Consider the following 23,593-nt stretch of genomic DNA (forward strand, 5'->3'; position numbering starts at 1 on the left):
TTCAGACCCTTGCCAAGATGCCACGAAAAGATATAACACTGAGCGAAAAGATTACCCTAGATTCCCGCATTGACTTTGTTCTTTTACAGTCAATCAAAAGAACATGGCAGCACTGGATGAATTCTTCTGTCAATAACTATTAGGAACTATACACAGTTTTATAGTACAGTAGTTCTATTGGTAGTGTTCTAATTCTGTGTTTCAGTTAAATACATAATTTATTACGGTTAAATGGTAGTTTGTCTTTTTATAGTATTTTAACTGTTTCCAGGAAACTTCAGTTAATTGGGACAGCCGTCTAATTGGGCCAAATGTACTTTTTTTCAATGTGTCCCAATTAACCAGAATCCACTGTATATGCAAACTGCAGCTGTTGTTAATCTTATAATTTGGTCTATTTACAGGACACACTGGGAAGACCTCCTGCTAAAGAAATTCCTTTGGTGGAACACTGCAAATACAAGTATGTAGTTAAATTACTGAGCTAGTAATCCAGATATCTAGACTAACAATCAGTAATAGAAAGCAGACAGCCTGAGATTTTTTTCCCAGTATGGAAATGGTTAATACAAGGGGGCATAATTTTTAAGCTGATTGGAGGAAAGCATAGAGAGGTGTAAGAGTTAGTTTTTTTTTTACACGGGAGAGTGGTGGGAGTGTGAAATGCCCTGCCAGGAGTAGTGGTAGAGACAGGTACATTAGGGGCATTTAAGAGAATTTTAGGTAGGTACATAAATGAAAAAACTGGAAGGCTATGGAGGAGGGAAGGGCTAGATCAGTGGTCTCCAACCTCCAGGCCACGGACCGATACATTGCCGCGAAGAATGCAGCGGTGCAGTGGTGGCCGGAACGCACCCAGCACATCTTTAAGAAAAAAGCCGAAATAAACAAGTTAATTAATTAGGTGCCGCCCGGCATGTAAATGTCGGCCCAGATCAGAGGCGGTTGCTGATTGCATTGCCTCTGATCTGGGCGGACATTTACATGCTGGGCGGCACCTAATTAATTAGCTTGTTTACTTTGGCTTTTTTCTTAAAGATGTGCTGGGTGCGTTCTAGCCACCGCTACACACTGTGTGACAATGTATCGGTCCGCAGCCCAGAGGTTGGGGACCACTGGGTTGGATTGATCATAGAGTAGGTTAAAAGGTTAGTACAACATCGTGGGCTGAAGGGCCTGTACTGTGCTGTACTGTTCTGTATTCTACAGCAGGAGAATGGGGTTGAGAGGGAAAATAAATCAGCCACGATGGAATGACAGAACAGACTTGATGGGCCAACTGGCTTAATTCTGCTCCGATTACTCTTACCCTTTGCTGTTTTATTGTCTTACCCCATCTTCTTCCACTCCATAACATGCTAATCCTTTCCTGGTTTCTAACAGTTTCCCAATCCCCTAGCCTATCAATAATCATTTTAGCGTTGCATTCCTTTATTCCATTGACTTAATCTTGTTACTGGAAGCAATTAGTACAACAAAGGACTGAAATGCCCGCACTTTTCTTTACCCAGATACTTGTTTAACTTCCGGGGAGTTGCAGCCAGTTTCCGATTCAAGCACCTCTTTCTGTGTGGATCATTGGTTTTCCATGTTGGGAACGAGTGGCTGGAATTCTTTTACCCTCAGCTGAAGCCATGGGTGCATTACATTCCTGTCAGTCAAGACCTCTCTGACGTACGGTAAGCTGAGGGCAAGGGCAGCAGCAAGGAGCTTGGGTCTTACTGAGCCGCCATTTGGGTCCACATTCCTCTGGGAATTCTGCATGGGGGAGAAGTCTGTCCCCAAGGATGGTTCCTTCTTGTTTAATTCTGTAGCATTGATGAGATGCAGGCAATCCCGCAATAGAATACAGATTTCCCCCGCTATCCGAAAGTAGAGCGTTCCTATGAAACTTTTCGTAGGCCGAAATGATGCTAAGTGAAGAAGCAATTGCCATTAGTTTATATGGGAAAAATTTTTGAGCATTCCCAGACCCAAAAAATAACCTACCAAATCATACCAAATAACACATAAAATCTAAAATATCACTAACATATAGTAAAAGCAGGAATGATGTGATAAATACACAGCCTATATAAAGTAGAAATAATGTACGTACAGTGTAGTTTCACTTACCAGAATCGGGAAGACAGTGAGCACACTGGAAGATTGAGAGGTGGTGGTGGTGATGATGGTGTGTTAGGCTGAGTCATCGGAGATTGGGGTGGTGGGAGGACTAATGTATCCACTCATGTACTCAGAAAAAATCACTTGGGTATTCCAACTGCTTGGATGTGTAGGAAACACAACAGGAAGTGTATTCGTATCAAATGTCTTGCTTGACAATTTTTTCCAATAAATTGCAGTTCCGTCACAGTTAAACACTTGCTTATACGAGTAACCACCTTTTGTAATTATTTTCTTCAGTTCTTCTGGGAACTTTTCGGCAGCTTCAGTATCAGCCGAAGCACTCTCTCCAGTAACCACGATCAAAACTTAATTACATCCAGTTTTACACTAAGTGTAACACCGTTATGAGCTCCCTTAGGCTTTTCTGATACCTTAGGACACATCTTGCTAACGGATGCACAAAATAAATCGAGATAAATCACAGATGCTCACAGGCACAGTTCAATACTATGGCGGCTTGATGCTGAGATGAGTGTAGTTCCCGGGGAAGGAGCTTGGCGGTGCCACTCTTGCTGCTCGGGGTTCGTGCTGCCTCTATAAGGGCTCGCTGCAAAACAAACGCTGAACGCTATTTTCACTTTTCGCCTTTTTTTGTAAAAGCGAAAATCCTCTTCGGATTTCTTTCGGTTAGCAAAAATAGGTACTAATGTAGGTCTTTTGTAAAAGCAAAGTGGCGTAAAGCAAACTTTCGAAAAGTGGGGGATACCTGTATACAAAACTAGGGAAGACAGCTGGAAAAACCTTTCCTTGTAACAGATAGTGTGTGAAGACCATAAAACGATAAGATACAGGAGCAGAATTAGGTCATTTGGCCTATCAAGACTGCTCCGCCATTCAATCATGGCTGATCCTTTTCTTCCCCTTCTCAGCCCCACTCCCCGGTCTTCTCCCTGTAACCTTTGATGCTGTGTCCAATCAAGTACCTATCCAGCTCTGCCTTAAATAAACCCAACAACCTGGCCTCCACAGCTGTCTGGTCAGAAATTCACCACCCTCTGGCTAAAGAAATGTCTCCGCATCTCTGTTTTAAATGGACGCCCCTCTGACCTGAGGCTGTGCTCTCTTGTCCTAGATTACTCCACCATGGCAAACATCCTCCTAGACCTGGACCCACTGCAATTTGTCTATCGCCACAATAGGTCAATGGCTCTTCACATGGTCTTAGAAACCCTGGACAGTACAAACACCTATGTCAGGATGCTGGTCATTGACTATAGCTCAGCATTTAACACCATCATTCCCACAAGCCTGATTGATAAGTTACAGAATCTGGGCCTCTGTACCTCCCTCTGCAATTGGATCCTCGACTTCCTAACAGGAAGACCACAATCTGTGCGGATTGGTGATAATATCTCCTCCTTGCTGACAATCAGCACCAGTGCACCTCAGGGGTGTGAGCTTAGCCCACTGCTTTATTGTTGGTAGAATCTCAGATGGAGATGAGAGGGTGTACAGGAGCGAGATATACCAACTGGTGGAGTGGTGCAGTAACAACCTTGCACTCAACATCAGTAAGATGAAAGAGCTGATTGTGGACTTCAGGAAGGATAAGATGAGGGAACACATACCAATTATAGAGGGATCTGAAGTGGAGAGAGTGAGCAGTTTCAAGTTCTTGGGTGTCAAGATCTCTGAAGATCTAACCTGATCCCAACATATGAATGCAAGCTATAAAGAAGGCAAGACAGCGACTATACTTCATTAGGAGTTTAAAGAGATTTGTTATATCAATAAAAACACTGAAAAACTTCTATAGATGTACCGTGGAGAGCATTCTGACAAGCTGCATCACTGTATGGGGGTGGGGGCGTGGGGAGGTGGGTGGCTACTGCACAGGACTGAAAGAAAGAATTTCAGAGGGTCGTAAATTTAATTGGTTCCATCTTGGGTACTAGCCTACAAAGTACCCAGGACATCTTCAAGGAGCAGTGTCTCAGAAAGGCCACGTCCATTATTCAGGACCCCCAGCACCCAGGGCATGCCCTTTTCTCACTGTTACCATCAGGTAGGAGGTACAGAAGCCTGACAGCACACACTCAGTGATTCAGGAACAGCTTTTTCCCCTCTACCATCCGATTTCTAAATGGACATTGAACCCTTGGACAATACCTCACTTTTTTAATATATATGTGTTTTGGCACACTTTTTAATCTATTCAGTATGCATATTGAATTTACTTATTTATTTAGTTTTACTTTTTTTCTTCTATATTATGTATTGCATTAACAAATTTCACAACACATACCGGTGAAAATAAACCTGATTCTGAGGTTTGTCGGGCAAGATTTTTCCTTAAGGAAATCATGCTGACTTTCTCCTGTGTTGTCCGGTGTCACCAAGTACTCAATAACCTTATCCTTAACAATTGATTCTAACATCTTCCCAACCACTGAGGTTAGGCTAACAGGTTTATAATTTCCTTTCTGCTGCCTTCCTCCTTTCTTAAAGAGTGGAGTACATTTGCAATTTTCCAGTCCTCTGGCATCATGCCAGATTCCAATGATTTTTGAAAGATTATTTCTAATGCCTCTACAATCTCTACAGCTACCTGTTTCAGAACCCAGAACTGATCTGGGTGTCTTATGTACCCTTAGGTCTTTCAGCTTTTTGAGCACCTTTTCCCTTGTGATAATAACTGCACCTACTTCTCTTCCCTCGCACTCTTCATCATCTGGCACACTGCTAGTGTCTTCCACAGTGAAAACAGATGCAAAATACTCATTTAGTTCATCAGCCATCTCCTTGTCTCCCATTATTATTTCTCTGGCCTCATTTTCTAGCAGTCCTCTAACCACACTCATCTCTCTTATTTTTTTACATACTTGAAAAAGCTTTTACGATCCACTTTGATATTGTTTGCTAGCTTGCTTTTATATTTCATCTTTTCCCTCCTATTGTTTCTTTTAGTTGCTCTCTGTAGGTTTTTAAAAGCTTCCCAATCCTCTGTCTTCCCTCTGTGTTTGTTTTACTTTGTTTTATGCCCTCTCTTTTGCTTTTACATTAGCTTTGACTCTCTTTGTCAGCCACTGTTGTACTATTTTGCCATTTGAGTATTTATTTGTTTTTGGAATACATCTATCCTGCACCTTCCTCATTTTTCCCAGAAATTTAAGCCATTGCTGCTCTGCTGTCATCCCTGCCAGCATCTCCTTCCAAATTACTTTGGTCAGCTCCTCTCTCATACCACTGTAATATGCTTTACTCCACTGAAATACTGCTACGTCAGACTTTACTTTCTCACTATCAAATTTCAAGTTGAACTCAATCATATTGTGAGCACTGCCTCCTAAGGGTTCTTTTACCTTAATCTCCCTCCGGTTCAATACATGACACCCAATCCAGTATAGCTGATCCCGTAGTAGGCTCAACAACAAACTGCTCCAAAAAGCCATCTCGTAGGTGTTCAGCATACTCACTCTGTTGAGATCCATTACGAACCTGATTTTCCCATCAATCTTCATGTTAAAATCTCCCATGATTATCATAACATTGCCCTTTTGACACGCCTTTTCTATTTCCTGTTGTAATCTGCGGGCCACAAGCCAGCTCCTGTTGGGAGGCCTGTATATAACTCTCATCAGGGTCCTTTTACCCTTGCAGTTTCTTAACTCAACCCACAAGGATTCAACATCTTTCTACAGATCTGATGCCATTGTTTACCAGCAGAGCCACGCCACCCCCTCTGCCTACCTTCCTATCCCTCCTATACAACGTGTAACCTTGGACATTCAGCTCCCAACTACAACCATCCTTCAGTCATGATCAGTGATGGCCGTAGCATCGTACCTAACAATCTGTAATAGTACATCCACCTCATTTCTTACTCCGTGCATTGAGATATCACACTTTGAGTACTGTATTTGCTACCCTTTTTGATTCTGCATCCCTAATGAACTATACTCACCATATTGGCTGCAATTTTGTCCTATCATCTGCCTGCCCTTCCTGACAGTCTGACTGCATGCTATCTTTGCTTTTTTACCATCTGTCCTATCATGAGTCCCTTCACTCCGGTTCCCACACCCCCTACCAAAGTAGTTTAAACGCTCCCCGATAGCTGTAACAAACTTGTCCGCAAGAATAGTTGTCCCCCTCAGGTTCAAGTACAACCCGTCCCTTTTGTACAGGTCATACCTTCCCCCAGAAGAGATCCCAATGATCCAAGAACCTGAAGCTCTGCGCTCTGCGCCCTGCACCAGCTTCTCAGCCATGCATTTATCTGCCAGATCATCCTGTTTCTACCCTCACTGGCACATTGAGCAATCCAGAAATTACTATCCTGGAGGAGGGTAAACAGTGTGGTCTTGATTGTGTACACAGGATGGTTGCAATGTCCAAGTGTGCACAGGGTGGTCATGCTGAATGAGTGTGCACAGAGAGTGGACTGAGTGTGTATTGAGTGTTTGCTGATTAGAATGGGTGTGCACAGTATCCATCCATCCTCATAGAGCCAAGTGTGTGTGGATGCTAGTGAAGTGTGATTTCTGTGCAGAGACTGGTCATGTGACCGTAGGAACGCTGAACTGCAGAGCGTGAGAGTTTATTAGAATCGGAGCACTACAACTCAGAAACAGACCCTTCAGCTCATGGAGTTCATGCTAGCCTGTTTTGTCTAGTCTTGACCCACACCTGGACCTTAACTTTCCACACCCCATCCATCCATGAACTTATCCAAACCTCTTAAATGTTGCAATTGACCCCACATCCACCACTTGCAATGGAAGCTCGTTCCACACTCTCACCACCATTCCCCCTCGTACTCCCCTTAAATATTTCACCTTTCATCCTAAATCGATGACCTCTAGTTGCAGTTTCAACCAAGCTGAGAGGGAAAAGCTGCTTGTATTTACCCTCTCTATACCCCTCATTTGTTTGTGTTTATTTTTAGGGAACTCTTGCAGTTTGCTAAGGAAAATGATCAGATTGCCCGAGACATCGCAGAAAGGTGAGTATATCCAGTCCTTTCAGTAACAGCAGTATCCTTGGTGAAATCCAACATGTGGTGTACTGTGCTCTCTCAAGTTGATTTCTCTGTTAGCAGTTTTCAACATAGGAAGACACAAGATGCTGCAGATGCTGGAATCTGGAACAAGGTGCACATCGGCAGGTCAGGCAGCATCTGTGGAGGCAGAGGAATAGATGATGATTTGAGTTTCCAGAGATGCTGCTTCACCCCGCTGAGTTCCTCCAGCAATTAATTTAAAGCCATAAAGTGCTACAGCACAGAAGCAGGTCCTTCAGCCCATCTAGTCTATGCCTAACTATTATTCTCCCTAGTCCTTTCGACCTGCACCTGGACCATCACACTCTGTACCTCTCCCATCCATATACTTATCCAAACTTCTCTTAAGTATTGAAATCAAACCCGTATCCACCACATCTGTTGACAGCACGTTCCACTTTCTCACCACCCTCTGACTGAAGAAGTTTTCCACTCAGGTTGTCCTTAAATATTTCACCTTTCACCCTTAACCCATGACCTCTAATGTTTGTCTCCCCTGACCTCAGTGGAAAAAGCCTGCTTGCATTTACCCTCTCTGTACTGTTTGTTCTGCCTTTCAGGCAATTGATTTATGTTAAGCGTATTCAGCTTTTATTTTAACGACCAGTTTCAGATCTGTACTAGGTCAGTTCCTGTGCAGCCAGTAAGTGTAAAAGCACATTGGCTGGCAGTAGACCAGAGGTTTATGTTTGGAGGGAAAGAAGATTCCATCTAAAGCCGTCCTGTTTTTTGTCCCAGCAGAAGCTTTCCTTTTGCACTGTACTGCCCTTGCTGAGGTATTGTAAAATCAACTAGACAGTCAGCCAAACTCCATTTAAAAATGACATGAGAGTCAGGGTATAGCGTCCTAGCTCCTCTTCATTATGTCGTGACACTGAGTCTGCAACAAACCCAGGGAGCTAGGATGTTATACCCTGGCTCTCGTGTTGTTTTTGAATGGAGTTTGGCTGACTGTCTAGTTAATGTTAGAACACCTCAGCAAGGGCAGTACGCTGCTCAAAATTCTATATACTTCTATCATATCTCCTGTCATTCTCCATCCTGTTTATTCCTTTGCTTCAATTTCATAGAAATTTTACTTTTTACAGTGACTCTCAATGTTGCTAATAATCTTACTGCTCACAGTTGACAGTTAACTTCATCCATTTTAGCCTTATTTTCTGAAGTTTGTTCTGGAACCAGCTATGAGCCAAACACAATGTGGAAAGACTTTCCTCTCCTTTTTCTGGTGAAAGTTTATTGTCACTGTTCCCAAAATAACAGCAACTTCATCATCCACTATCACTATCTCTCTATACTGGGTGCAGGGATGCAAGGTTGAGTTAATTTGGATTATCTTCCCTGTTATCAATGCCCAATTATTAGAGTTCATCTGAGCTCTCATCCCTAAAGATTAGCTTTACTTGTCACTTGTACATTGAAAAATACAGAGAAATGTGTCATTCGTATCAATGACCAACACAGTCCGAGGATCGAGGATGTGCTGGGTAGTGTGCACGTTTCACCACGCTTCCAGCGCCGACATAACATGTTCACAGCTTACAAACCCTAACCTGCGCGTCTTTGGAATGTGGGAGGAAACCAGAGCACCAGAAGGAAATCTATGTGCCCACAAGGAGAACGTGCAAGCTCCTTGCAGGCGGCGACAGGAATTGAACCCAGGTTACTGGCACTGTAAAGAGTTGTGCTAACCACTAAGTAACTGTGCTTTCCCGTAATTCCAGCATGTGTTTGTCTTCACCAGGGGCTGCAGGTTCATCCAGGATCACCTCAAGATGAAGGACGTTTCCTGTTACTGGAAGCAGCTGCTGGTGGAGTATTCCAAGCTGCTCCTTTACAAACCCAGGAGACACAGGAGCTACTCCCAGATCCTCAGCAAGGACAGGCACAGTGAACTATAGCTTCCAAAACCACCTGGACCTTCCAGGTCCCTCTCTACAACACCTAACACATTCCATGCCAAACTTTCAGTGTGGGTAGCAAGCTTCTTGACCTCTGGGTTTTCTAAAAAGGTTTGACTAGTATTTATATTTATCTGTGCCCAGGATGCAGGTTTCCATTCCAGGACATCAGAGATATCCTCCCTCCAATGTTGATATGGCCCTCACCTGCATCTCCTCCATTTCCCATACATCCACGCTCATTGTATCTTCCTTAATAGTGATATTTCCTCTTGTCCTAACCTACCACCCTATCATCCTCCACATCCAACACATTATACATCGCAACCTGTTATCTCTAAAGAGATCCTGCCACTAACATATCCTTACCTCCCCCCATGTACCCCCCACACTCTGCTTCCTGCTGTGATTCCCTGGTCCATTGTCCCTCCCGGCACCTATGCCTGCATGCAGCCTGAGTGTCTGTTCACCTCCTCCCTCACCTCCATTCAGGGCCCCAGGCAGTCCTTCCAGGTGAGGCAACACTTTACCTGTGAATCTGCTGGGGTCGTTTATTGTGTCTGGTGCTCCCGATGCAGCCTCCTTTATACTGGTGAGACCCGTCATAAATGGGGGACCATTTTGTTGAGCACCTCGCACCATCTCCCACAAGACGGTCTTCCCAGAGGCCAAATGTTTCAGTTCCCATTCCTTTCTGATGTCAATCCGTGGCCCCCTTTTGTGCCAAGATGAGGCCACCCTCAGGGTGGAGGAGCAACACCTAATATTCTATCTGGGTAGCTTCCAATTTGAATGGGATGAATGTTGATTTTTTTTTTTCCCACCAGTCAACAAATCCCCTTCCCACCCTCATCTGTTACCCACACCGACCTTTCACTCCTCACCTGCCTATTACATCCCCCTGGTACCTCTTCTTTCTCTTTCTCCTGTGGTCCACTGTCCTCTCCCATCTGATTCCTTCCTCTCCAGACTTTTATCTTTCCTACCCACCTGGTTTCACCTATCACTTTCTAGCTATCCTCCTTTCCCTCCCCTATCATGTCTAACAAGCCTGATAGAGTTCTTTGAGGAGGTGACCAGGCATATAGATGAGGGTAGTGCAGTGGATGTGATCTATATAGATTTTAGTAAGGCATTTGACAAGGTTCCACACGGTAGGCTTATTCAGAAAGTTAGAAGGCATGGGACGTTTGGCCAGGTGGATTCAGAATTGGCTTGCCTGCAGAAGGCAGAGGGTGGTGGTGGAGGGAGTACATTCAGATTGGAGGATTGTGACTAGTGGTGTCCCACAAGGATCTGTTCTGGGACCTCTACTTTTCGTGATTTTTATTAACGACCTGGATGTGGGGGTAGAAGGGTGGGTTGGCAAGTTTGCAGACGACACTAAGGTTGGTGGTGTTGTAGATAGTGTAGAGGATTGTCAAAGATTGCAGAGAGACACTGATAGGATGCAGAAGTGGGCTGAGAAGTGGCAGATGGAGTTCAACCCGGAGAAGTGTGAGGTGGTACATTTTGGAAGGACAAACTCCAAGGCAGAGTACAAAGTAAATGGCAGGATACTTGGTAGTGTGGAGGAGCAGAGGGATCTCGGGGTACATGTCCACAGGTCCCTGAAAGTTGCCTCACAGGTGGATAGGGTAGTTAAGAAAGCTTATGGGGTGTTAGCTTTCATAAGTCGAGGGATAGAGTTTAAGAGTCGCGATGTAATGATGCAGCTCTATAAAACTCTGGTTAGGCCACACTTGGAGTATTGTGTCCAGTTCTGGTCACCTCACTATAGGAAGGATGTGGAAGCATTGGAAAGGGTACAGAGGAGATTTACCAGGATGCTGCCTGGTTTAGAAAGTATGCATTATGATCAGAGATTAAGGGAGCTAGGACTTTACTCTTTGGAGAGAAGGAGGATGAGAGGAGACATGATAGAGGTGTACAAGATAATAAGAGGAATAGATAGAGTGGATAGCCAGCACCTCTTCCCCAGGGCACCACTGCTCAATACAAGAGGACATGGCTTTAAGGTAAGGGGTGGGAAATTCAAGGGGGATATTAGAGGAAGGTTTTTTACTCAGAGAGTGGTTGGTGCGTGGAATGCACTGCCTGAGTCAGTGGTGGAGGCAGGTACACTAGTGAAGTTTAAGAGACTACTAGACAGGTATATGGAGGAATCTAAGTTGGGGGCTTATATGGGAGGTAGGGTTTGAGGGTCGGCACAACATTGTGGGCCGAAGGGCCTGTACTGTGCTGTACTATTCTATGTTCTATCCTTAGTTCTGATGTCTTCCCCCTTCCTTTCTAGTCCTGACGAAGAGTTTGGCCATTGATTCATTTGCATAGATGCTGCCTGGCCTGCTGAGTTTTTCCAGCATTTTGTGTGTATTGCTTTGGATTTCCAGCATCTGCAGACCTTCTTGTGTTTATGATTTGTACTAGTCCCCTCTCCCTTTCTCCTCTCCTGCCTGCCCATCAGCTCACTCTGGTTCCTCTCCTTCCCTTTCTTCCATGGTCCACTCTCTTCTCCTTTTAGATTTCTTCTTCAGCCATTTATTCCTTCCACCTCTCACCACCCAGCTTGTACTTCTTCCCCGCCTCCTACCACCTTATTATTCTGCTTTCTTTCTCCTTCCTTTCCAGTCCTGATGAATGGCCTCATCCTGAAGCATCAGCTGTTTATTCCTCTCCATAAATGCTGCCTGACCTGCTGGGTTCCTCCAGTATTTGGTGTGTGTTGCTCTAGATTTCCAGCATCGGTAGAATCTCATGTGTTTATTAGTACTTTTAACTATCAGTTGTTGTTGAGTCTCACAGCCAGTCAAAACACCCCTCCACATTTTGATTACTTCCTCGTTGATGTAATTTTAAGGGAGATTGTGTTGCATGGAGACTCATTAGCCTTTCAGACAAGATGATCTGTAACCACCCATTTATTCCTCTGGACCCTCCTCATGAAAATGGAAGCAATTTCTGTGCAACTTCTTATTGTTTTTGCCCTTGTCTTTGGAGTGGCGTTCCCACATATTTTACCTCATACATCAGTGATAATAAACCTGTTTCCGATCCAGGAGCCATGGTGCTCCCCTCATTATTCCACAGAAACTTTCCCAAACCGTATTCCTATCTCATTCCCAAACAGTTGATTGATGGTTTTGTCCCTGGAACCCACTTGATAGAGGGGCAGATCAGTCAGACACTCTGCCTGCCCACCTCCAAGAACATGGACCCAAGGGTGGCAGAACTCCCATCCACTTCTGAAGGGCAGGAGAAAGCTGGTTACTACAAAGGAATGTTCCTAGTTGTGGTGCAGCTTCTGTGCATCGGCCACACAGGCAAGCGAGAAAGACAAAATGATGGGTTTGATTAGGTTAATAAATGGCTTTTTCTAGAGTGTGTGTATGCAGATTTAAATTATTTTTCACAATTGAAATTGTCGACCCTTCTCCAAGCTTCAGTGTAAATCACAAACAATAGGACAGAGTAGAGGAGAGGGCATTACATTGTAACTTTACAAAACACAGATAGGACCACACTTGGAGTACGGAGTGCATTTCTGGTCACAACATTGCTTCGGAGAGAGTTTAGAGGAGATTCACCAGAGTGTCGTAAAGTTCAGAAGTAGGCCCTTTGGCCCATCTAATCTATGCTGAACTGTTATTCTGCCTAGTTCTGCTGCCAGCAGAAGTGGTGAATGCAGGTTTGGTTGCAGCATTTAAGACAAGTTTGGATAAGTACATGGATGGGAGGGGTATCGTCTAAGTGCAGGTTGATGGGACTAGGCAGAATAATAGTTTGGATAAATACTTTGCTTCAGTATTCACTAAGGAAAAGGATCTTGGCGATTGTAGGAATGACTTGCAGCAGACTGAAAAGCTTGAGCATGTAGATATTAAGGAAGAGGATGTGCTGGAGCTTTTGGAAAGCATCAAGTTGGATAAGTCACCGGGACCGGATGGGATGTACCCCAGACTACTGTGGGAAACAAAGGAGGAGATTGCTGAGCCCCTGGCGATGATCTTTGCATCGTCAATGAGGACGGGAGAGGTTCTGGAGGATTGGAGGGTTGCGGATATTGTTCCCTTATTTAAGAAAGGGAGTAGGGATAGCCCAGGAAATTATAGACCAGTGATTCTTACTTCAGTGGTTGGTAAGTTGGTGGAGAAGAGCCTGAGAGGCATAATATGATTAGGGATAGTCAGCATAGCTTTGTCAAAGGCAGGTCGTTCCTTACGAGCCTGATTGAATTTTTTGAGGCTGTGACTAAACACATTGATGAAAGTAGAGCAGTAGATGTAGTGTATATTACATGTAAGAGATGTTAGCAAGGCATTTGATAAGTTACCCCATGCAAGGCTTATTGAGAAAGTAAGGAGGCATGGGATCCAAGGGGACATTGCTTTGTGGATCCAGAACTGGCTTGCCCACAGAAGGCAAAGAGTGGCTGTAGATGAGTCATATTCTGCACGGAAGTCGGTAACCAGTGGTGTGCCTCAGGGATCTGTTCTGGGACCCCTACTCTTTGTGATTTTTATAAATGACCTGGATGAGGAAGTGGAGGGATGGGTTAGTAAATTTGCTGATGACACAAAGGTTGGGGGTGTTGTTGATAGTGTGGAGGGCTATTGGAGGTTACAGCGGGACATTGATAGGATGCAAAACTGGGCTGAGAAGTGGTAGATGGAGTTCAACCCATATAAGTGTGAGGTGGTTCATTTTGGTAGGTGAAATATAATGGCAGAATATAGTATTAATGGTAAGACTCTTGGCAGTGTGGAGGATCAGAGGGATCTTGGGGTTCGAGTCCATAGGACACTCAAAGCTGCTACGCAGGTTGACTCTGGTTAAGAAGGCATACGGTGCATTGGCCTTCATCAATAGTGGGATTGAGTTTAAGAGCCGAGTGGTAATGATGCAGCTATATAGGACCTGGTCAGACCCCACTTGAAGTACAGTGCTCATTTCTGGTCGCCTCACTACAGGAAGGATTTGGAAACCATAGAAAGGGTGTAGAGGAGATTTACAAGGATATTGCCTGGATTGGGGAGCATGCCTTATGAGAATAGGTTGAGTGAACTTGGCCTTTTCTCCTTGTAGCGATAGAGAATGAGAAGTGTACAAGATGATGAGAGTTATTGATCATGTGGACAGTCCAAGGCTTTTTCCCAGGGCTGAAATGGTTAGCACGAGAGGGCACAGTTTTAAGGTGCTTGGAAGCAGGTACAGAGGAGATGTCAGGGGTAAGTGTTTTACGCAGAGAGTGGTGAGTGCGTGGAATGGGCTGGTGGAGGCGGAAACAATGGGGTCTTTTAAGAGACTCCTGGATGGATACATGGAGCTTAGAAAAATAGAGGGCTATGCGTAAACGCAAACAACAGGAATTCTGCAGATGCTGGAAATTCAAGCAACACACATCAAAGTTGCTGGTGAACGCAGCAGGCCTGCTGCGTTTACCAGCAACTTTGATGTGTGGGGCTATGGGTAAAGCCTAGGTAGTTCTAGGGTAGGGGCATGTTCGGCACAGCTTTGTGGGTCAAAGGGCCTGTATTGTGCTGTAGGTTTTCTGTTTCTATGTTTTAAGTACATGGATGGGAGGGTGTGGTCTACGTGCAGGTCAATGGGACTAGGCAGAATAATAGTTTGGATTGAACTGGATGGGCAGAAGCATCAGTTTCTATGCTCTGTGGAAACTTCAGAAAACAAAGTTAAATCTGATTCAATTAACTGTCAACCATGAGCAACAAGATTATTAACAATATTGCATGTAACTGTGAAAAGTTAAGATTCTATTAAGTTGAAGGAAAGAAATGGCGATTGAGAGGAGATTTGATAGAGGTATATACAATTACAAGGGGTGTAGATAGGGTAAATGCAGAAGGCTTTTTGCACAGAGGTCGGGTGAGACTAGAACTACAGGGCATAGGTTAAGGATGAAAGTTGAAATGTTTAAGGGAAACCTGAGGGGGAACTTCTTCACTCAGAGGGTGGTGAGAGTGTGGGACGAGCTGCCAGCGGGAATGGTGGATGTGGGTTTGATTTCAACATTAAGTACTTACCCAAGATTCTCTTAAAGAGAAGACTAGCAAATGTTAATGTGTGTCCCTTGCATACCAAAACAGGGGAACACTCGGGAATGAGGAAGGCAAAGACCTTGAACATATTTTGTGTGTGACTTTTGAAAAGACATGGTAGAGCTCCTGGAAATGGAGAATCCATGTTAAACGAGAAGCAAGAAATGAGCAATAGTGGGGTGCAGGATGCACCTGAAAGTTCAGAGATCCCCAGATGACCAACACTCAAACCCCTTGAAGGAGTGACATATAAAGATAGTGGATGCATTGGTTATCGCCTTACTAAATTGATGTTAGAGAGGGAGTAATGGGGGCAAACTGAATAAATATTGTGCATCAGTCTTCACTGTGAAAGACACCAGCAGTATGCTGGAAATTCAAGAGTGTCAAGGTGGCAGAAATGAGTGCAGTTGCTATTGCTAAGGAGAAGATGCTTGGGAAGATGAAAGTTCTGAAGTCACCTGGATCAGAAGGACTGCACGCTGGGGTTCTTAAAGAGCTAGCTGAAACGATTGTGGAGGTATTAGCAATGATTTTTCAAAAATCAATTAGACTTTAGCATGGTTCTGGAGGACTGGAAAATTGCAAATGTCCAGTCCTCCAGAACCATGCTAAAATCTATTGATTTTTGAAAAATCATTGCTAATACCAATGATTAGCATTGGTATGGGGTGGGGGGGTGGGGAAGAAGAAGAAAGGAAATTATAGCCCAGTTAGCCTGGCTTCTCTGGTTGGGAAGATATTGGAGTCAATTTTTAAGGACGAGGTTTCGGGGTACTTGGAGGCACATGGTAAAATAGATTGTAGTCAGCATCATTTTCTTAAAGGAAAATCTTGCCTAACTAATCTGTTGGAGTTATTTGAGAAAATAGCAAGCAGGATAGACAACAGAGAATAGGTAGATGTGTACTTCGATTTTCAGACAAGGTGCCACAAATGAAGCTGCTTAACACGAGCCCATGGTATTATTGGAAAGATACTAGCATCAATAGAGCATTGGTTGATTGGCAGGAAGCAAAGAGTGGGAACCCCATGTGTTCCGCAGGGGTTGATAATGGGACCACTTCTCTTTGTTGTATATCAATAACTCGGCTGACAGAACTGATGGCTTTGTGGCCAAGTTTGCGGACAATACAAAGAAAGGTGGAGGGGCAGGTAGTGTTGAGGAAGCAGGCAGGCTACAAAAGTACTTGGACAGAGTAGGAGAATGGGCAGAGATGTGGCGGGTGGATTACAGTGTCAGGAAGTGTATGGTCATGCACTTTGGTAGAAAGAATAAAAGCATAGGCTATTTCAGAGGGTTGCAGGGTGAAGGCAGGAGAATAGTGTTGAGAGGGAAATGGATCAGCCATGATGAAATGGAAGAGCAGATCTGATGGGCTGAATGGCCAAATTCTGCTCCCATGTCTTATGGTGTAAATTCCACAGCATAGTTACTTCACACTGGAAGATGATAAATGCAACCCCACTGTGCAAGGGAGTAGTGAGAAAAAGTCAGTGCAGGTTCAGATTTATTTATCACATACAGCACAGTGAAATGTATTATTTGCATTAACAATACAATCTAAGGATTTTCTAGGGGCAGACCTCAAGTGTCGCCTCACATTCCAGCACCAACATAGCCAATCCAGAATGTTCAACAGAACAAGATCCCATCTTCCCTCCACCCATCCACACACACTCACATCAGTCCTCCAACTCCAGGACAGGCTGCCTCTGGGCCTCCAGTGTGCTTGTGCTGGAGTTAACCTAATGTCATTCACAGGAAAAGTGCGGGTAACTTTGAGCTTCTAATGTTTTCTGTCATTCATTCTTTGGGGTTTTTTTTCCTGTTTCGTGGATGTCTGAAGAATAAGAATTTCAAGTTATATATTGTATACAATCTCTGATATTGAATTGAACCATCAAGTCATTAAGCAAAAAAGTAGCATGGTTGATCAGAGCAGATTTGATGGGTTGAATGGCCTAATTCTGCTTTTTGCCTAAGAGGTAATAGACGACTAGGTCCATAACAGGATCGGACAGAGTCACTACTGAGTTTTGAAAGGGGATACAGTTTGAACTCTGAAACACAAGGATATCTGCAGATGCTGGAAATTCAAGCAACACACACAAAATGCTGGTGGAATGCAGCAGGCCAGACAGCATCCATAGGAAGAAGCACAGTCGACGTTTCTAGCCAAGACCGTTTGAACTCTGTTGGCGTTTTGAGGTTGTAACTATTGTATCAGAATACAATAGTAGATACAGTATATTTAAACTTTCAGGGACCTTTGAAAAATGCCACTGATAAGGTCATTAAACAAAGCGAGGGTACGTGGGGTTGGGTGAGGGGTGGTTAGCAGATAGGAAACAAATCTGTGACGGGTGGCAACAGTGCTGGACCCAACTGTTTGCAAGCAACGTCAATATATCAACATAATCTTGCAATATACGTAACATAATCAATGTTCAAAGTAAATTTATTATCAAAGTACATTGATGTCACTATGTACTGTGCAACCCTGAAACTCATTTTCTTATGGGCATTCACAGTGAATACAAAGAAGCAGAATGGAATCAATGACAACATACAACAAACACAAACAAGTGTGCAGAAGTCAACAAACTGTGCAAATACACAGAGAGAAAATAATTATAATAAATAAACAATAAATATTGAGAACATGAGATGAACAATCCTTAGAAGTGGTCCATCGTTTGTGGAAATTGTTCAGTGTTGGGGTGAGTGCAATTGAAATTATCCCCACTGGTTTAAGAGCCTAATGGTTGAGGATTAATCATTGTTCCTGAACCTGGTGGTATGGGACTTCAGGCTCCTGTACGTCCTTCCTGATGGCAGCAGTGAGAAAAGAGCATAGCCTGGACAGTGAGAGTTGTTGCTTTCCTACGACAGTACATCAGGACTGAAATGTCAACTGTTTATTCCCCACCGTAGATGCTGCCTGATTTGCTGAGTTCTGACAACAAGATATCCAGCATCTGCAGAGTCTCTTGCGTTTATTGATTGACTCTGGGTGTTCAGGGATTTGAGGGATTCAGAGAGAGTGCAGAAATCTGGAATGGAGGTAGTAGACCAACCATGATCCTGATAATTGGTAGAACAGCTTTTAGGGACCAAATGCCCACGGCTCCTATTCCTTATGTTCCTGTGACTATTACCATGTCTGCCCCATCACCATCCTGAGGGATGAGGTTAGCTGGAATCATTACTACACCAGATAACCACACAGCAGTAAGAGCAGGTCAGAGACTGGGAAGCCTGCGGTAAATATCAGCACCCAATGCAAACATCTTTCAAGCGTCTCAAGGCCGTGTGCTAGGAGTCTGAAGGAACTCTCCACTTGTTCAGGTAGGTGACCTGACCGACAACTTGGGCAGCTCAACAGCATCCTGGATCATTATAAGATCATAAGACACAGGAGCAGAGTTGGGCCATTCGGCTCAATGGCTGATCTATTTCCCTTCTCAATCCCATTCTCCAGCCTTCTCCCCATAACCTTTGACGTCCATGCTAAACCTATCAACCTCTTATATACCCGATGACTTGCCCTCCATAATGTCTGTGACAATGGTGTCTGTCCACAGATTCATTATCCTCTCGTTAAATTCCTCCTCACCTCCAATCTAAAGGGACAACCTTGCATTTTCAGACTCTCCACTATTGGAAACATCCTCTCCACATCCATGTTATCTAGATCTTTCAATATTCAATAGGTTTCAATGACATCCACACCACCACCACCCCACTATTATCCTAAATTCCAGAGTCATCAAACATCATACATTAACTCTTTAATTGCTGGGATCATGCTTGTGACCCTCCCTGGACTCTGTCCAATGCCAGCACATCCTTTTAGATATGGGGCCTAATGCTGGTAATAATAGTCCAAGTGTAATCTGACCAATGCCTTATAAAGCCTCAGCATTATATCCTTGATTCTATATTCTTGCCCTCTCAAAATGAATGTTCACATTACATTTGCCTTCTTTGCCACCATTGTAAGTAGATCTTAAAACTAATGTTCATTTGCCAATTTGACCCTATTTGCAAACTCCAAGCTTTGTTAAACCATACAAGTGTAACAAGAGGTAGGAGCATACCGTCTAATATGGAGGGGCCATTGCACAGGATCAGGAAAAGCTGCAGGAAGTTGTAAAACTCTGCCAGCTCCATCCTGGGCACTTGCCTCCACAGCATCCAGAACACCATCAAAAGGCAATGCCTCAAAAAGACGACATCCATCATTAAGGACCCATCACCCAGGACATGCCCTCTTCTCATTGTTACCATCAAGATGGAGGAACAGGAGCCTGAAGACCCGAACTTGACATTGAGCTTCCCCTCCACCATCAGATTTCTGAATGGGCAACGAACCCATGTGCAATACCTCCCGGTTTTTTCCCTCTCTTTTTGCACTACATATTTAATTTTATATATATATATATATATATATATATATATCAAACAACAAATTTCACAACATATGGCAGTGATAGTAAACCTGATTCTGACTCTGTCACAACAGTAGATATTCCAGAGGTGAGATGCTGAGACTGAACACAATAGTTTAGAAAGGAATGCAGCTTGGATGTATCCAAGTACCAAATTATTGTAGCGCTACTGACCGGCTTCCGGGCAAATGGGGCTCGTTAACCATGGATGGTAGCTCGCCCAGGAGAGGGAAAACTCCGATTTCAAACCTGCGCTGCCTTGCGGCTATACCCGCTTACGGGAAAGGCTTTGGGAGTAAACCCCGAGGAAAAATCCGGAGTCGGAGTCCCGAAGGCAGCTGACTGCTGTACCCAGCACTGGCATGGCAACTCTTGCGATGCTGCTGGCACCAAACTGTATCGACTTTAGTTGTTCCTTTGGACCTGTCATCAGCATGGAGAGGGAGGTCCCACTGCATGGGCAACAGACGGATCTCCATATCAACTCTGCCCTGGCTTGCGCTCTGGAGAGGCCACTCCAGTGACTACCAGAGACGCAGTACCCATGGTCGACCACGAGATAGATAGATAGATAGATAGATAGATAGATAGATAGATAGATAGATAGATAGATAGATAGATAGATAGCTAGCTAGCTAGCTAGATATCTCCCTCCCTCCCTCCCAGGGTTCCAGATGTGGAATGAGCTGTCAGCGCAAGTGGTGCATGCAAGCATGATTTCAACATTTAAGAGAAGTTTGGATAGGTACATGGATAGTAGGGGTATAGATGACAATGATCCAGGTGCAGGTTGATGGGACTAGGCAGTTTAAATTGTTTAATTTCTATGAATCTGTTTCTATGAATCTATTAACTTGCAAGTTCACCCTCAGACTGCATGGTTCTAATAGAGATGTAGAGCACTACAACACAGAAAGAGATCCTTCAGCTTGTCTAGTCCATCACAAAATACTATTCTATCAAGTCCCATTGACCTCTATACCTCTCCCAACCATGTAACTATTCAAACTTCTCTTGAATCAGGGTTTCAGATTTCTGCATTTTTGGAATCTCTTCTGGGGAAGATATAACCTGTACAAAAGAATAGGTTACACCTAAACCCAAGGAGACCAATATCCTTGCTGGCAGGTTTGCTGGACCTGTTCAGGGTTTTAACTAATTTGGCAGGGGATGGAAACTGGAATGACAGAGCTGAGGATGGGGCAGTTGGTATACAAGTAGATGTAGTGTTTAGTGGGACTGTGAGGAAGAACAGGTAGATGATAAGGCAAAATTGCAGTCAGTAAGATGTGTTGTACTGTAACAGGGGCAAAATTGAAGAGGGTGGCGGATACAGGACTGAAGGTGTTAAATTTGCATGCAGTATATGGAGTAAAGTAGGTGGTCTTATAGTGCAGTTAGAGATTGGCAAGTATGATGTTGTGGGCATCACTACTGAAAGAAGATCATAGCCAGGAGCTTAACATCCAAGGATGCACTTTGTATCGAAAGGACAGGCAGGTAAACAGAGGGGTGGGGTGGCTCTGTTGGTAAAATTGAAAACAAATCCTTAGAATTAGGTGACATAGGATTGGAAGGTATAGAATCCTTGTGGGTAGAGTTAAGAAACTGTGAGGGTAAAAAGGCCTTGAAGGGAGTTGTATACAAATTAAAACAGGAGATCAAAAGGGTAATGTTACAATACTCACTGGGAATTTCAATGCACAAGTAGATGAGTAAAATCAGGTTGGTGCTGAATCCCAAGAGAGGGAATTTGCAGAATACCAGCAGTTTGTGGCTTTTTACAGCAGTTTGTGGTTGAGTCCACTAGGGGAAAGGCAATTATCAATTTGATGTTGTGTAATAGACCAGATTTGATTAGGGAGCTTAAAGTAAAGGGGCCTTTAGGAGGCAATGATCATTATATGATAGAATTCACCCTGCAGTTTGAACAGGAGAAGACAAAGTCAGATATATCAGTTTTAAAGACCATAAGACCATAAGACAAAGAAGCAGAAGTCAGCCATTCGGCCCATCAAGTGTGCTCCACCATTTTATCATGAGCTGATCCATTCTCCCATTTAGTCCCACTCCCCCCACCTTCTCACCATAACCTTTGATGCCCTGGCTACTCAGATACCCATCAATCTCCGCCTTAAATACACCCAATGACTTGGCCTCCACTGCCACCCGTGGCAACAAATTCCATAGATTCACCACCCTCTGGCTAAACAAATTTCTTCGCATCTCTGTTCTGAATAGGCGCCCTTCAATCCTTAAGTCATGCCCTCTCGTACTAGACTCCCCCATCATGGGAATCAACTTTGCCACATCCACTCTGTCCATGCCTTTCAACAATCAAAATGTTTCTATGAGGTCCCCCCTCATTCTTCTAAACTCCAAGGAATACAGTCCAAGAGCGGGCAAACGTTCTTCATATGTTAACCCTCTCATTCTCAGAATCATTCTAGTGAATCTTCTCTGTACCGTCTCCAATGTCAACACATCCTTTCTTAAATAAGGAGACCAAAACTGCCCACAGTACTCCAAGTGAGGTCTCACCAGCGCCTTATAGAGCCTCAACATCACATCCCTGCTCCTATACTCTATTCCTCTAGAAATGAATGCCAACATTGCATTCGCCTTCTTTACCACCGACTCAACTTGGAGGTTAACTTTAAGGGTATCCTGCACAAGGACTCCCAAGTCCCGTTGCATCTCAGAACTTTGAATTCTCTCCCCATTTAAATAATAGTCTGCCCATTTATTTCTTCTGCCGAAGTGCATAACCATACACTTTCCAACATTGTATTTCATTTGCCACTTCTTTGCCCATTCTTCCAATCTATCCAAGTCTCTCTGCGGACTCTCTGTTTCTTCAGCACTACCGGCCCCTCCACCTATCTTTGTATCGTCAGCAAACTTAGCCACAAAGCCACCTATTCCATAATCCAAATCGTTGATGTACAACGTAAAAAGAAGTGGCCCCAATACGGACCGCTGTGGAACACCACTGGTAACCACTGATAAAGTTCTGAATAAGAGATTGTGGAGGCATTAGTAATGATCTTTCAAGAATCAATGAACTCTGGAATGGTTTTGGAGGCCTGGAAATTGCAAATGTCACTCCACTCTTTAAGAAGGGAGTGAAGCAGCAGAAAGGAAGTTTTAGGCCATTTAGCCTGACTTCAGTGGTTGGGAAGATGTTGGAGTCCATTATTAAGGGTGAGGTCTCAGGCACAGGATAAAATAGGCTAAAGCCAGCATGGTTTCCTTAAGGGGAAATCCAGCCTGACAAATCTGTTGGAATTCTTTGAGGAGAATAACAGGCAGGATAGGCAAAGGGCAGTCAGTGGGTGTTGTTTACTTGGATTTTCAGAAGGCCTTTCGCAAGGTGCCACACATGTTGAAGTTGTATAAGACGCTGGAGAGGCCTAATTTGGAGTATTCTGTGCAGTTTTGCTCACCTACCTACAGGAAAGATGTAAACAAGGTTGAAAGAGTGCAGAAAACAATTACAAGGATATTGCTGGGATTGAAGGACCTGAGTTATAAGGAAAGATTGACTAGGTTAGATCTTTATTCCCTGGAACATAAAAGACAGAGGGGAGATTTGATAGAGGTATACAAAATTATGGGAGGTATAGATAGAGGATAAATGCAAGGAGGCTTTTTCCACTGAGATTTGGTGAGACTACAACCAGATGTCATGGGTTAAGGGTAAAAGGTGAAATGTTTAAGGGGAATGTGAAGGGAAACTTCTTCACTCAGAGGGTGGTGAGAGTGTGGAATGAGCTGCCAGCGCAAGTGGTGGATTCAATTTCAACATCCACATTTAAGAGAAGTTTGGGTGGGTACATGGATGGGAGTGATATTGAGGGCTATGGTGTGAGCGCAGGTTGATGGGGCTAGGATGGTTTGGCATGGACTACTCGGGCCGAAGGGCAAGTTTTTGTGCTGTAGTTTTCTATGACTCTATGAGGCTGCTTAACGTGATAAAAGACCTTGCTATTTCAAGGAAGATACTA

At 43.9% G+C, this 23,593-nt stretch overlaps 1 protein-coding gene across 3 annotated transcripts in view; it reads left to right on the top strand.

Moving 5' to 3' along the window:
• Positions 1-12,453, top strand: part of poglut1 (protein O-glucosyltransferase 1) — a 32,672-nt gene extending 20,219 nt beyond the window's left edge. For all 3 annotated transcript variants that reach the window (XM_072244384.1, XM_072244393.1, XM_072244399.1), the window contains exons 8-11: positions 405-463; positions 1,512-1,679; positions 7,058-7,114; positions 8,916-12,453. In XM_072244384.1, coding sequence (XP_072100485.1) covers positions 405-463; positions 1,512-1,679; positions 7,058-7,114; positions 8,916-9,072 — 441 coding nt within the window. In that variant the 3' untranslated portion in view covers positions 9,073-12,453. The remainder of the gene's footprint in view (positions 1-404; positions 464-1,511; positions 1,680-7,057; positions 7,115-8,915) is intronic.
• Positions 12,454-23,593: the final 11,140 nt, after the last annotated feature.

The sequence above is a fragment of the Mobula birostris genome, chromosome 2 (genome assembly GCF_030028105.1).
Source record: "Mobula birostris isolate sMobBir1 chromosome 2, sMobBir1.hap1, whole genome shotgun sequence".
Classification (NCBI taxonomy): Eukaryota; Metazoa; Chordata; class Chondrichthyes; order Myliobatiformes; family Myliobatidae; genus Mobula; species Mobula birostris.